General features: G+C 39.9%; 1 protein-coding gene across 5 annotated transcripts in view; it reads left to right on the top strand.

Annotated features, from left to right (window-relative positions):
- Khc-73 (Kinesin heavy chain 73) overlaps positions 1 to 15,874 on the top strand; it is a 1,251,394-nt gene that overhangs the window by 602,902 nt on the left and 632,618 nt on the right. For all 5 annotated transcript variants that reach the window (XM_080267622.1, XM_080267621.1, XM_080267623.1 and 2 more), the window contains exon 14: positions 9,278 to 9,424. In XM_080267622.1, the coding sequence (XP_080123748.1) occupies positions 9,278 to 9,424 (147 nt within the window). The remainder of the gene's footprint in view (positions 1 to 9,277; positions 9,425 to 15,874) is intronic.

Genomic DNA, 15,874 nt, shown 5'->3' with positions numbered 1-15,874 from the left:
TAGTGTTAAAGGACGTGTCTGAGAATATGGAAATTACTATACAGAGTCTGATCCAGTCCAATGAGACGGCGAATGAAGAAATCAGAGATTTGAAGTGTGAAAATGTTGAATTGAGGAGGAAACTAGAAGAGACTACTAATAAAACAGAGAAGGTGAGTAGTGTATTAGAAGAACATAAGGCAAAGTGGGCATACGTAGAAGAAGAACAGAAAGAAGTGGTCAGCTTAAGAGAAATCATCCAGGAAGAAAGGGAAATGAACAAGAAAAAGATGGAAGAAAATGTAGTGAAAATACTGAAGAAAAAAGAGAAAATAGTGAGAGAAACTGTAGAAAGGAACAGATGCGTGGTAATATTTGGAAACAGGGAGGAGGAAGAAAAAGTTACATTCGTGAGACTCGAGAGGGACACGAACCTGGTGAGAGGTATATTAGGCAAAATTGACCCCGAAGGAGACAAGTGGGTAAAAGAAATTGAGGAAGTAAGGAGGATAGGGCCTTATTGGAGTCAAGTTGACATCAGAAAGTTTAATAAATGATATACTCAAAATGACCTGGAAATTAAGCAAAGAGTCTGGAATGGAAAATATTATAATAAGAAAAGATTTAAATGAAGAAGAAAGAGAAGTTTTAAAATCACTGAAGGATCAAGTAAAGGAAAAAAATGATAAGAGGACAGAGGAAGAATATAATACTTTTTTTTTGGAGAGTATTAATATGAAAGTAAGGAAGTGGTATATAAGGAAATAGAAGCGAAGGAAACTAAGGGGGATAGCTGTGAAAGATTAGAAATTGAGGAAGTGGTATTGACGGAGAGAAGAGGGTATAAAAAACATGAAAAATAATTTAAAGGTGATATACACTAATATTGATGGTTTAATATCAGCCAGGCTTGAAATTAATGATTTCTTGAGAGAATATGAACCTGATGTCATGTGCTTTGTAGAGACCAAATTAAGAGAGGATATTGATGTTTATTTGGGAGATGGTAAATACAATCTGTGGAGAAGAGACCGAAAAGAAAAAACGGGAGGAGGAGTGATGATAGCAGTGAAGAACAACATAAATGTAGATACCATGGAAATGGGAGAAGGCAAGGCTGAAGTGATATATATGAAATTAGAAACTGGAGAGAAAGTCAAGAGAGATATGGCGGTAGTGTATGTTCCCCCTAATACGAGAGCATGCAGTGATGACGAATACCATGAGATGTTGTCAGATATGGCTAGCTATTTACAAAAAATAATTGAGAAAAGAAGTAATATAATTTTGATGGGTGGCTTTAACTGTAAAGAGGTGAACTGGGAGTAATGGGACTCAGGAGGCAGTGAGGATTCGTGGGGCACTATATTATTAAATATAATAATGAATAATGTGATGACGCAATGGGTTAGAGAAGAGACACGGTTCCGAGGTGAGGACACACCAGCAAGGTTAGATTTACTGTTTACCAAAGAACCCGATGTAATAGAATCATTGAAATATTTCTGTCCTATAGGAAAAAGTGATCATGTTGTCATTGAGTTCCAGATGATAATAGGGAATGTCGAGCCAAGAGACGAGCTTCATAGACAGGGAAGATACAACTTTGGGAAAGCTAATTTCACAGGACTGAGAAACTTTTTTGAAAATGCGGATTGGAGAAAATTCAGAGAAACAAGAGAGATACAAAGGAAGTGGGATCTCTTTCTAAACCTCTACAATTTGGGAGTGGAAAAATTTGTACCATGAGTAAGAGGGAAAGAAAAGAGGAAAAAGGAGTGGTTTAATAGAAGGTGTATGATAGCAAAAAAAGAAAGAGATAAGGCGTGGAACAACTGGAGAAAGAGGGGCAACACCAGAACAAAGGAAGAATATAAAAGAACTAGAAATGATTACTCAAGAATACGTAGAGAAGAAGAAAGGAATTTTGAAAAAGGTATAATAGACAAATGCAAGGATGAACCCAAACTGTTGTATAGATTTGTTAATGGCAAATTGAAACAAAGGGAAGGAATCACTAAATTGAAAGTAGAAGGATAGGTCTATAAAGATGAAGCAATGCAAGCTAAAATAATGAACAAATGTTTCCAATCAGTTTTCACTAATGAAAAAAAGTTTGTGGAAGGGGAGGGAGTGAGTAGAAATGTACCGGTGATAAAAGATATAAAAGTGGAGGTACAGGAAGTGTGCAAATTATTGGAAACTCGAAAAGGAAAGCCCCAGGACCTGATGGAATTTCTAATTGGGTACTGAAGGAATGCAGAGAACAGCTGGCCACAGTTTAATCATGTGTTCTCTAGAAGAGGGAAAAGTGCCACAAGCATGGAAGAGGGCAAATGTGGTACCAATTTATAAGGGAGGAAACAGGGAAGAACCCCTGAATTATAGACCAGTGTCTCTAACCAGCATGGTCGCAAAATTGTGCGAGAGAATCCTGAAAGACAGATGGATAAAATATCCGGAAGAGATGAATATTTTGGCCGAATGTCAGTTTGGATTCAGAAGTGGAAGGTCATGTGTTTCTAACTTGTTGAGCTTTTACTCAGAGCGATTGACATGGTACAGAAGAGAGATGGTTGGGTGGATTGTGTGTACTTAGACTTAGAGAAGGCCTTTGACAAGGTACCTCATAAGAGACTAATGTGGAAACTAGAATATATAGGAGGACTGAAGAGGAAACTCCTGGAATGGATGAGAGACTTTTTGAGAGACAGACAAATGAGGACAGTAATAAAGGATAGGATGTCTGGATGGAGGGAAGTAACAAGTGGAGTCCCCTAGGGCTTGGTGTTGGCGCCAGTAATGTTCCTGATTTACGTAAATGATATGGTAGCTAGAGTGAACAGTTATGCAGGTCTGTTTGCTGATGATGAAAAGATCTTGAGGAAGGTAGAGGTTGAGGAGGATTGTAAAATGCTGCAGGAGGATCTGGATAGGATACATGATTGGAGCCGGAAGTGGGAAATGAAATTTAATGTAAAGAAATGTAAAATATTGGAAATGGGTAAAAGTACCAGGAGGCCATCACTGAATTATTTGTTGGGTAATGAATTAATCACTAAAATGAGAGAAGAGAAAGACTTAGGAGTGCTGGTCCAAGATAGTTTGTCACCTGAAAAGCACATTAATAAGATAGTTAGAGAGACTTATGAACTCCTGACTAACATAAGAGTAGCATTTCAATAAGATAGTTAGAGAGACTTATGAACTCCTGACTAACATAAGAGTAGCATTTCATTATATGGATGAGGAGATGATGAAAAAATTGATAGTGGCCATGATCTGCCCCAGGTTAGAATATGCAGCAGTAGTGTGGTCCCCACACAAAAGGAAAAGCAGAGAAAGGAAGGCCAGGAAAAGATGGAGAAGGAAGTGGTTAAGGTACTGAATGGTAGAGAATCTCTTGTCAGGGATGTAGCAGATAAAAAAATAATAATAATAATAAAAATGATAAATTCAGGATTGAAAGAAAAACCTATGCCAATAAGATCAGGAAGGAACGAGTAGAGCTGAGAAGAGCTAAAGAAATAGCATCAGTAGTCATGGAGGGTGACAATGAAGCTCAAGAAGAGATTGAGGAGGTGTTTGGGCTGGGAAGGTATGAGGAGGGAGGGGCAGGCCACTAAAAGTTAAGTTTCGGTCACAGATCACAATAAATGAGATCATTAACAAGACATGGAAACTAGCCGACAAGGAGGGGTTCAAGAATGTTTGGATAAGGAGAGTTGCAAATGAGGAAGAAAGAACTAAAATAAAGGAGCTAGTCAAGGAAGCTGAGGAAAGAAATGACTAGAGAATGGAGGAAGAGAAGACCAGAGTTGTATTGGAGAGTTATATACTGATCAGAAATTGAGGAAGTGGTACCCATAGAGAGGAAGGGAGAAGGACAGAATAAAAAACAACGTAAAAAGATTGAAAGTGGCATATGCTAACGTAGATGGCTTTGTCTTGGTAAGGCTACAAATCAATGATTTCTTGAGGGTAAAGGAGCCAGATATTATGTGCTTTGTAGGAACCAAGTTAAGAGAGGATATAGATATCCAGGTGAGAGATGGCAAATATGAACTATGGAGAAGAGATAGAAAAGAAAAAGACTGAAGGATGAGTGATGATAGCAGAGACGAACTGCATAAATGTAGGTAATATGGAACTGGGAGAAGGTAGGGCAGAGGTGATAAATATGAAACTCGCAGTTAGAAGGAAAAGTGGAAGAGACATCACAGTAGCATATGTCCTTCCTAAGACAAGGGCATGGAATGAAGCATAATACCAGGAGATGTTGTCAGACATGCTCAGACATCTACAGAAAGTGATTGAGAAAAACAGCAATATAATCCTGATGGGTAACTTTAATTGTAGAGAGGTGAAATGGGAGGAGTGGGACACAGGAAGTTGTGAAGATTTGTGGGGCTGTATACTGTTAAATATAGCAAAAAATAATGTAGTAACCCAGTGGATCAAAGAAGAGAAAAGATTTAGAGAGGATGACACACCATCAAGACTAGATTTACGGCCAACCGAAGAACCTGATGTTATTGAATTTCTGAAGTAGTGCTTGAGTTCCAAATGATAAAAGGGGATGTGGCAGTGGCGCATCCAGGGGGTGGGGGCCACTCGGTATGTCACATATTTGGAGAACTGAAAAAATATGCAGTTCTGAATAAAAAGTCTTACATACACATATACTTTTTAAGACTTACTTTGTTTTAGGTGCGAGACAGATATTCGAATTTACACACGGGGAGCCCATTGGCGCCTGGATGGGTGGGGAGAGGAGGCAGGAAAGGAAGCAAGAAACATATGTCGCTCTGTGAAATTTTCAATTTTTTTTATGTAACTTATGACACATTATCTTCACAACGGGAAATGCCACTACTAATAGGTTTATGTAATTAATTAGTTAGGAGTACCTGTGGGTATGAAGGCCTACGTGTGGCAGAATTGGCAAGGAAAATAAACTATCGTGGCACCGTTTACTGGCCATCAGCTGAGTGTCACTCGCTCATCACCTTCCTGCACCATTAGCCATCAGTCAACTCTCATCAGATCGTGTTGCACCAGTGACCAGTCCATACAACTTGCTAATTACACTACTTACATGCTGTACCGTGACAAGAAGTGAAAAGACGTATTCCTTGGGTTTCCCTGGATCACTTTATTATGTAACGGAAGCAGCCACGGTGATCAAGTATATTGGACTTCATGAATTCAAGTTCTGTAAGATCAGTTTAAGTTTAGCAGATGCATTACATTATAGAGGATCTTATTACTCCCAGTAATAATAACAAATGATAATGTCATGCCATGAGCTCTACATAAGTGTAGGTGCACGCAGAAACTGGGAGCCAATGATTAAGATTTTCCTTGTGATGTATTTCAGGCTTTAGCCACCTGTGCCCTGTGTGGCAGCCATCACTGAGTAAAGTAATTAAAGTATTTAAAAGACGATGGATTTTCATGGACATTAGCGTTGAGTGTGGTGAGTTAGGACAGTGCAGGACATGGGGTGAGTTGGAACAGTGGCCACTGCAGGGCTAAATGCCAAGACATTTCCATTTTATGGTGCCCATTCAATAGCCCTGCCCCAGCTTTACAAATGTTGTTAATACTAGTTTTCTTTAGAACCACGAATAATGCATGAAAAATATGCAAATATGAAAGGGTAGCATTTTAACCTTTGTAGAATTTCATTTTTGAAAATACACATATTTTGCCAATTTTCCTCACCCACTGTCAGTTTAAGAGCTAAAGATCTACTTTTTTGTGGGTGAAATCTTCAATTGTTATAGTTTTTTGTGATTTATCCAGAAAATGCATTTTTACAGCAGAGCAGTGCTGAGGGATTAATAGACAATTGTCCTGATTCGCCCACCATTTATTTATTTATTTTTTTTACTCAGGGTGAGTTGGGACAGCAATTTCATTTGTGATTTTTACAGGGAAAAACCTACTTTTCATGCATTATATACTACTATTTTTTATAGTGTGCTGTATTTATGGTGGTTTTGGTTGTCAACAAGTAGATATTTCTCATTTTCAGGTTGCATGCATGCCCTAAAGAGAGAAAATACTGTGATGTGGATTATGGCAAAAAAAGCATATATTGGTATAGTGTTAAAAGTAGGGAAAAAGAGTTGTACAATGAAATTCTTGGAAAGGAGAGGAACTGAGAAATGCAACTGCCCAGTTTGGGGTGATATACTAGATTTCGGCAGTATATCATTGGTGGACCTGTCTTACTAGCAGGAACTGTACCTTTTACAGTGCAAGAGGTGGACAAAACCTTTCATGATTATAAAAAGCATATTTCTCAGTGAAATTTTTCAGCATAAATAGCTACAGGCAACTTAGTGAAACTCTTAAATACGGAATTTATACAGTATAGTGCAATGCATCCTTAAGTGTGAGGCATGGGAGGGGGGGGGCTAGGTTTTAGTCATTGTGGCCCCTCCTGAATTATATTTCTGGCTGCTCCCCTGGAATGTGGTGCCAAGAGGTGAACTATACAGGCATGGAAGGTACAACTTTGGGAAAGCAAACTTTATATTACTGATGTATGGATTGGAGAGAATTCAGAAAAACAGGAGAGATGCAGAAGAAGTGGGATATCTTTCTAGGCTTCAACCTGGCATAATTGAATTTCTAAAGTAGTGATTGAGTTCCAGATGATAGAAGGGAATGTGGTGCCAAGAGATGAGCTTTACAGGCATGGAAGATATGACTTTGAGAAGGCAAACTTTATAGGACTGAGGTATTTCAAAGAAGCGGATTGGAGAGAATTTAGAAAACGAGGGACGTAGCAGAAGTGGGTTATCTTTCTAGGCTTGTACAACTTGGGTGTGGAAAAGTATTTGCCAAGGGTAAGTGGGAGAGAGAACTGGAGAAAGGATTGATTCAACAGAAAGTGTGTGATAGAATAAAGAAAAAGGGATGCGGCATGGAGCAGTTGTAGAAAGACAGGTATCAGTAGAGCAGAGAAAGAATGCAAAAGAATTAGAAACAAATATACAAGAATTCGTTGAGGGGAAGAAAGAAACTTTCAAAGGTGGATAATTGACAAATGTAAGGAGCAACCTAAACTGTTTTATTGGTTAGTCAGTGGCAAAACTGAAACATAAAGAAGGAATCAAGAAGCTAAAAGTAAAAGAAAATGTCTTCAAAGATGAGGTAATGGAAGCTGAAATATTGAAAAAAGTTTCCAGTTGGTTTTCACCAAAAAAAGTGATTTTGTGGAGGGGGAGGGAGTGACTAGAAATGTAGTGTTAAAAAACATAAAAGTGGAAGTGCAGGAAGTGTATAAACTGCTAGATCCAGGGCCTGACGGAATCTCAGATTCGATACCAAAGGACTGCAGAGAACATCTGGCAGATAAGAGTCACAATTTAATTGTGTATTCTCTGGAAGAAAGGAAAGTGCCTCAGGAATGGAAGAGGGCCAGTGTGGTACCAGGTTACAAAGGAGAGAATAAGGAAGAATCCCTGAATTACAGCCCAGCATCCTTGACCAGCATGGTCACAAAATTGTGTGAGAGAATCTGGAAAGACAGGTGGATAAAATATCTGGAGGAAATGGACATTTTGGCTGAAAGTTAATTTGGATTCTAAAATGGAAGGTCTTGTGTCTCAAACTCGTTTAGCTTCTACTCCAGGGTGATTGATGTACTACAGGAGACAGATAGTTGGATGGACTGTGTGTACTTAGATCTGGAGAAAGCCTTTGACAAGATACCCCACAAGAGACTAATGTGGGAATTGGAGCACATAGGAAGACTGAAAGGAACTTCTTGGAATGGGTGAAGGACTTCGTGAGAGACCGACAGGATGTCAGGGTGGAGGGAAGTAAGAAGTGGAATCTTGCAGGGCTCGGTGCTGGCACACCTGATGTTCCTGATTTACATAAACAGTATGGTGAATGGAATGAATAGTTACGCAAGTTTGTTTGCAGATGATGCAAAGATCATGAGGAGAGTAGAAGTTGAAATGGATTGTAAAATGATGCAGGAAGATTTGGACAGGATATATGATTGGAGCTAGGTGTGTGAATGAAATCAAGTGCCAAAAAAGGCATAATATTGGAAATGGGTCAAAGTATTTATAGGCCATCATTGAATTGCTCAATGGGAAAGGAACCAGTCACAAAAGTGAGAGAAGAGAAGGACCTGGGAATGTTGGTCCAAGATAATTTTTCACTGAAAAAACACATTAACAAGATTGTCAGAGATTCATTTAAGCTCATGACAAACATAAGAGTGGCATTTCATTATATGGATGAGGAGATGAAAAAATTTATAGTGGCTCTGATCCCTGCAGGTAAGACTATGTGGCTGTGGTCTGGTCCCCACGTAAAAAGGAAAATACCGTATAAGCAAGATCAAGAGAATACAAAGAGCAGCAACCAAGGTTGTCCCCATTCTGACAGATCTATCATACAAGGAAAGACTAGAAAAGCTGGATCTGCCTTCTTTAGAAGAAAGAAGAGAGAGGGGTGACATTGCAGTGTTCAGGGCCATGATGGGAGTAGATAAAATTGACAGAGAAGATGTTTGTATGGGATGGGGGAGCAACAAGAGAACATGGAAAATATTGAAAAAGACAAGTTTCCTGAAGGATATCAAGATATACAGTTTTCCATGTAGATGCACTGACCTATTGAATAGCCTGGACAATGGAATCATCCAGTCCAAAAACTTAATGAGTTTAAAGCAAAGTTTGACTAGTTGAGGCACGGAGACGGGACCTTACGAGTGTAGCTCATTTCCCGTATATCACAACTAGGTAAAAGGCAGAGAGAGAGAGAGAGTTATTTTATTTTTGTAGACTAAAACTTCATCATGCCAGAGAACTTGGGAGAAGACTCAGTCTGATAAAATTATTATTATGAATAAAGAGACTTTCATATATTGGACAAAAGTCCAGTATATTTGGAACAGTAAATTGCAACATTGTTATATTGCATCTGAGACAGAGTATTACTCTTTGTCCTGAAAATTAATAGGCTTATAAAACTACTGTATTGCAATTAGGCACTTGCTTTTGTGCAGACCTTTTTTGTTTTATCAGACTGATGCAAGTCATGTAGTATAATGAAATTTTACCATATGAGCAAGCAATATGATTTTGTTAGATCCTTCATAGTTTGAACAATGTCTTGTTGAATAGTATAAATTAGAATTCATAAGAAATATTTCTTTACCAATGAATTTGCAAATGCCTTTATGATGTCTTTTAAACTTATATGTACTTTTCATGTAAATAAGGTAAATAATTAAACATGGTACAAAATTTAAATGTTATTTCAGGTGGAAACAATTCAGAACCTCAAACACCAGCCCAGCCCATCGACTACAATTTTGCACGAGAGGAGCTGATGTTAAAAGAACTGAGCAATGATCCTATCCAAGCAGCCATACAAAATCTTGAGCGCCAGCATGAAGAGGACAAGCAGAGTAAGACCATTCATAACTTCCTTTGTATAAAGTTTTGCATAATTAATTCTGACTTTTCTTTGAGTGCATTTGTGAATACTCTGATTAGTCAGAAAAATGTGACTGCTAAACCAGTTTTTTGTATCTAATTTTGTTTCATTCTTAACAACAGATGTCTCGTATATGAAATGAATTAGACAATACAGTAGTCTTCATACAACAAGAGATAGGTTATGTTGCATCATGTGGTTAATCAAGTTCATGCTAGAATGTGGCATATAATTGCATGTAAAATGGAGGGTTAGATTCTGGGAACCCCATATTTTTCCTTTACAAATACAAGTCTGCCTTAGATGCCTGTGTCGTATCCTACACTCTCTACTGTGCATAACCCTTGGTATGCTTCGCACTCTGTCTCGCCGAGCACAGTGAACGGCTGCCACTAATTAGTAGTTGGTAGCATGTGGCAGTAGCAGTGGAGAGTGTGGAGACAAGCCCAGAGGGGGGCCTACAACCTTCCGTGAAGGGAGGAGCGTAAATTTTGGCTGTGCGCATAACTCTCGCTCAAGAGCTTTCAGGCCAGTCATGTGGAGATATTTTACTTCAAACGCTCGTAGAAAAGTACTATTCATCATAGAAAGGCCACTTTGATCTCATTTTGAAGATGAAGAGTTTTGCTTTGTTGTACATTGTCCAAAAAGACAATATATACAAAATAAAATGCAAAAAAAGTGAGCAGAATTTAGCTGACATGTCAAGTTTTACACTGTCCTTTAAAAAAATATTTTGCCAAAAAAAAAAAAACTTCAAGAAGTAATAATAGTTTTTGCTTCAGTATGCAGCAGAATAAATTTCCTTTCCAATAATGTATTATTTGTTGTATTTTCTTAAATAATAATGCCGCATATAAACACGAAAAAAAGAAGCATCAGTGTTCAATGGGAGGTCAAGAAGTGTACATCCTACCTGTGAGGAACCTCACACCACACTGAGCCAAGCAAACCAAGTGAGCACGCATGCACCTGCTGTGGCAGGCTTAGCTTCACCCACTTTTGCCCGTCATCCAACAAAAATGTTGACTCCCTAAATATTTCATAAGAGATTACATCTGATGACAGGCAAAGTCATCATACTGACATCAGAGGTTGACAAATGCATGACAACCCAGGTCGTCAGTGGTAAGTCAAAGGGTTAAATACCCCTTTCTGCCCCGGACTCCCTCCTGGACTTCCAAAAATTAACAGTTCCACACTAAGGTTACAAAACACAGAAACAATTTTTACTTTAATTTTTAACAATCTTATACAGAGTATTTACACTACTTTAGAAGCAAGTTACACAACTATAACATTGACTTAATATCCCGAGTCTCAACTCGACACAAGGGAAGTCTCAGTCGCTTATTTATGACTTGACAGCAACTAAGTACTTAACATGATAGTTATGTATGACTTAAGTTTACCCATCCAACCGACCAGACAACCATCCGTGAATGATAAATGTTCACTTAAATGTTACAAGTCTTACTCTAAGTTAATTCTGCCACTTAATTAATATTCGTCACGACCTGGAACATACGCGTCAGATAATATTGCTGGTTTTTCCAAGTTGAGACTGCCCGTACTTTACTTTAATGGCACTTATTCATCTTGCGTTACTTTCCCACAAGACTATTCTTCAAATACTGTACTTCTACTCATCAGTACCGCGAAGCCCATGGTCATGGCTGTGTTCCCCCCTTCTGTCCCAGCTGGACACAAGACAATTTCTGTCTGACTGTCAAACTCTCTCTAGCCCCATGTCTCCCATGAGCATGCTTTTATACAATTCCATACAGATATTGAATCATCAGTACACCATACTCTATCCCAGTATACACCCTCTGTTCTCACTCATTGGGACACCATTAGGGTGTAGATTTCACAGATGACAACCATCACCGAGGCCCTACAGTGCACTGCTAGTACATTAACCTCTGTACCCCAGCCTCTCAAGAGCTTCTTTATTAATCTACGCCCTGGGTGTTTTTTGCCCCTCACATAGTCACCCTCCTTCTCCCATCACTCCCTTATTCACTTCATTTATTCCTGTGTTTCATCTTCCATTTCCTCTGCAATTCTCTCCAACCCTCGCTGTCTCCTAGCTCTCTGTGCTCGGTCCCACTGCTGCTGTGCATGTGCCAAAACCTCAGCACCATGCTTACATTGGTGTGTTTTAAACGTTGCCTTCAGGAACTACTGACACTGGTGATCCATTGGCCTATAGTCCCCTGCTCCATATTTCCCTGCCTCACATCCGTCTTCTTCTTCATTCCTCCTTTCTCTGCCTTCCTTCTCTCCCTCTCAACTCCCACTTGACCCAGGCTGTGGTTTGAAGGGGTCGTGTGAGTAAAAGGTGGAGATGACGTCAGGAGCAGCAGTATTCAGGCAGGCGGCAAGTACTTGAGTGTTGAGAGCCCGACACCTGAAGCCACATTATGATCTCACTGACTGTACATGTCAGTGCATCCTAATCTAGTCTAGCAAAGAGATTTTTACCCCCCACCCTCTGAGGCTCCCCATAATTTTACCCCCCACCCTCTGAGGCCCCCCATAATTTTACCCCCCACCCTCTGAGGCCCCCCATAATTTTACCCCCCACCCTCTGAGGCCCCCCATAATTTTAATGATTTAGGAATGCCACTAACCTTAAGCTTCAAAGCCTCCAATACCACTCAGGCAAATTTTCTAACCTGATCAACCTGTGAAAAATTACTGCCAAGCATCATGCTTACACTGTATGTATTTATGTGTGTATATATATATATATATATATATATATATATATATATATATATATATATACACATATATACATATACATATATATAAATGTATATATCTATCTATCTATCTATCTATTGCCAGACGCCATAATCCTGTACGGGGTGGCCATTTGACTCCGAGTTATTTGTTTTACAGGGAGGGGCACTAACCCTCCACCAACCCACTTGACACGTAGGGAGAAATGTATATATACATGTATATATATATATATATATATATATATATATATATATATATATATATACTGTATATATATACACTCAACCCTCGGCTATCACGGGTTCCGCTATAGCCTATCTCGCTATCACGCCTATATGAAAAACTACCCAAATACTTTTATCACACACTAAATGCCCGCTATCGCGCACCGGAAATGCTTGAAATTTTCAAGAAGGCCGGGCTTCGGTGCTCCGCCCAGCCAACAAAAGCTTCACTACGTGATTGGTCGTGTGACGTCAGCGCCAGCCAAGTGCTGATTGGCCGCCCGACCGAGTCTCCTGCCTGCCAAACCATTCAAGTGTGCACCCTCAGACCGTGAACAGTGACAGCGAGAACAATAACCTTTTTTATGATATGACCATGGCCAACGTACCCCCTCTCTGTCCCACTACCATCACCCAACATAATGCTGTGGCACCTGGCAGGGAAATAAAGAAAAGGAAGAACCTAAGTTATGCAGATAAACTGGAAATGTGAAACTTATAGACAATGGAGAGACCAAGCGAAGTGTGGGGAAGAAATTTAACATCAGTTAACTGTGAGGGGTATTTATAAGAATCATGATCACATCTTAAAACATGCTAATTTTTGGACTATTGTATGTTAATATGTGGTGCAAAATGGGTATCTTAGGGGTAAAGATTGAGATCATGGCACCAATTAGAATTATTTCCATCAGTTCTTCAATTCGGCTATCACGGTTTCGGCTATAGCGCAGCCATAGCAGGACCAATTGGGAGTGATAGCCGAGGGTTGAGTATATATATATATATATATATATATATATATATATATATATATATATATATATATATATATATATATATATATATATATATATATATATATATATTTATATATATATATATATATATATATATATATATATATATATTTATATGTATATATATATATATATATATATATATATATATATATATATATATATATATATATATATATATATATATATATATATATATATATATATATATATATATATATATATATATATATACACTCAATCCCATATATATATATATATATATATATATATATATATATATATATATATAAAAATAAAAAATATATATGGGATTGAGTGTGTATATATATATATATATATATATATATACAGTAATCACTCCAATATCCGGATCAATAGAGCCATCGGTAGGTTCGGATATTGGTTTTGTCCGGATATTGGGCCCCAGCTTATGGACTTGTACTTACGGACCCTAACACAGAGAAACACCTATACAACTCCCTCCGGACATGCATAGCACCTATTTAACACCCAAATCACACCAATAAGGCACATAAATGACTGAAATAAATGCAATAGACACATAAAATGTGGGTTTAGAAGTATGTTCATACATTAATAAACATTCTGGTACTTATGGACTCTAACCGAACCTAACCTAACCAAACCTAACCGAACTCTGAAAAACACATTCCTACTGCACATGCATGAGGTAAGTTTAGTATGGAAAGAAGTACAGTATGACACTTTCTGGTAAGTATAGTATGGGAAAAAATACAATATGAAACATTCTGGTAAATATAGTATGGAAAATAGTACAACATGAAACATTTTGGCTACTTACAGCAAGTCCCTGGCCACCTCGATGAATAACCGCCTCCTCTCGGACTCTGACAGTAAGAACGATTTCCTGAAGCACTTGCACTACACTCTTCCTGAAGTCTTGCACTGAACTTAGTCACTAACACACAGAAGTCCGTTCTTTTCACAGTGTTCACTTTAGTCCAAATAATGTTCCATTAAATTTAAGTGTTGCACATTAACTTTTCCCAAGTTTTTTAAGTTTCCAAAGCCAAAACAAAGAAGGTTAGTTACGTTAAATTTCTTTTCTACTTAGTCTTTTCTCCCAACTTGAAAACCTTAACACAACACACCGTTTTTTTCACTGCACAACACTCAAAATTCCCGTGTGGTCTAGTGGAGAAGTTCTTGCTGTTTATTCACTGTCAGAGCCCGAGAGTATCACTGGCAGGCGTCCAAGGGGTGCATCGGTGGGTAGTGGTGATGGCGTACCTACTACAGAAGACTCTGAAGACAGCCGCAAACTCACGTCGAGCGGTGACTCCACTGTAGCTGATGTGCTGGGCTGTGGCTCGGAGCATGAGGGCCTGTCTTGGGGAGGCAACGGAGTGGAACCAGGGCTTGGCACAGCGGGGGTCACGGGCCTGAAAAAACTGTCAATCGTTGACTGACGCAAGGACCGACGATTCTGGCGATTGATGATGCGCTGCCGGAAAGCACGCACTTCCTCCACGAGTCCCAAGGGCCCCATCTCCCTGTCGCAGTCCGGGTGTTCCAGGTAGTCTAGGACGAACTCTAGATGTTCCCGGAGTGCGCTCAGCTTGGGGATGGCTGGAGTAGTGTCCTGCTGGGCGGAGTCTGCATCATCATCGCCTTCGTCGTCGGAATCTTCAAGTTCGGGACTGACACCAGCAACCGAAGACGCGATCTCGATATCAGACAACGTCTGATACCCAGGATCGCCCTCGTCGTCGTCCAACCACTCACGAACATCGTCCACATCAACATCGTCGCCGTGCGTACGTAGCCGTGCATGGAAGTCATCCACGTCAAACCCTAGGAAATCGTACTCCACATCTGTTCCGAGAAGCAGACGAGACCAACCATTTTCAAGAGTTTTCACAGGGACTTCCTTCCATGCACTAGCCCAGTTGTACAGCGCAGACTTGATGTTGTAGCGGCGAAGGTTTTCCAAAGTCCGCTTGCCTCGAGTGTCACGTCCTTCCCTGCGCTCGTCCTCGTCCTCGAGAACCACCATCACCTCGTCCAGGAACTTCCGACGGTACAGGCGCTTTGTTGCCACGATCACTCCTTGGTCCATTGGTTGAATGAGAGCAGTCGTATTAGGTGGCAGAAACATGCACCTAATACGGCCATTCTCAGCAACCAAGTCCTTGTCGCACGGGTGGGCAGGTGCATTGTCGAGGAGAAGGAGAGCCTTTACCTGGTCGCGAGGAATTCCCAGTGTCTTCGTCTGGTAATGTATGACCTCCTTGACGAAGTGATGGTGAAACCAGTCTTTGAAAATCACAGCTGTGAACCATGCTTTCAAAGAATGGTACCATACGACAGGAAGGACATCCACCACCCCACGAAGGCACCGAGGCTGCTTTGCACGGCCAACAATAACGGGCTTAAGCCGGTGCATGCCGTTAGCATTGGCACAACACAAAGCAGATATCCGTTCCTTAGAAAGCTTGCGGCCAGGTACACGCTTCTCCGTCTCATCGGCGAGAGTGTTCGTTGGCACCGAGCGATAGAATACGCCAGTTTCGTCAGCGTTATAGACTTGACCGAGAGTGAGGCCCTCCCTGTCGATCAAGCCTTTCACCTTGTGCCGAAACTCGTCCACTCCATCCT

Source organism: Coenobita brevimanus, chromosome 24, assembly GCF_032717465.1.
Source record: "Coenobita brevimanus isolate Jiangsu-jjx chromosome 24, ASM3271746v2, whole genome shotgun sequence".
In the NCBI taxonomy this organism is placed as follows: Eukaryota; Metazoa; Arthropoda; class Malacostraca; order Decapoda; family Coenobitidae; genus Coenobita; species Coenobita brevimanus.
Note: the sequence above shows the minus strand (reverse complement) of the source record. Positions and strands in the feature narration are given on the sequence as shown.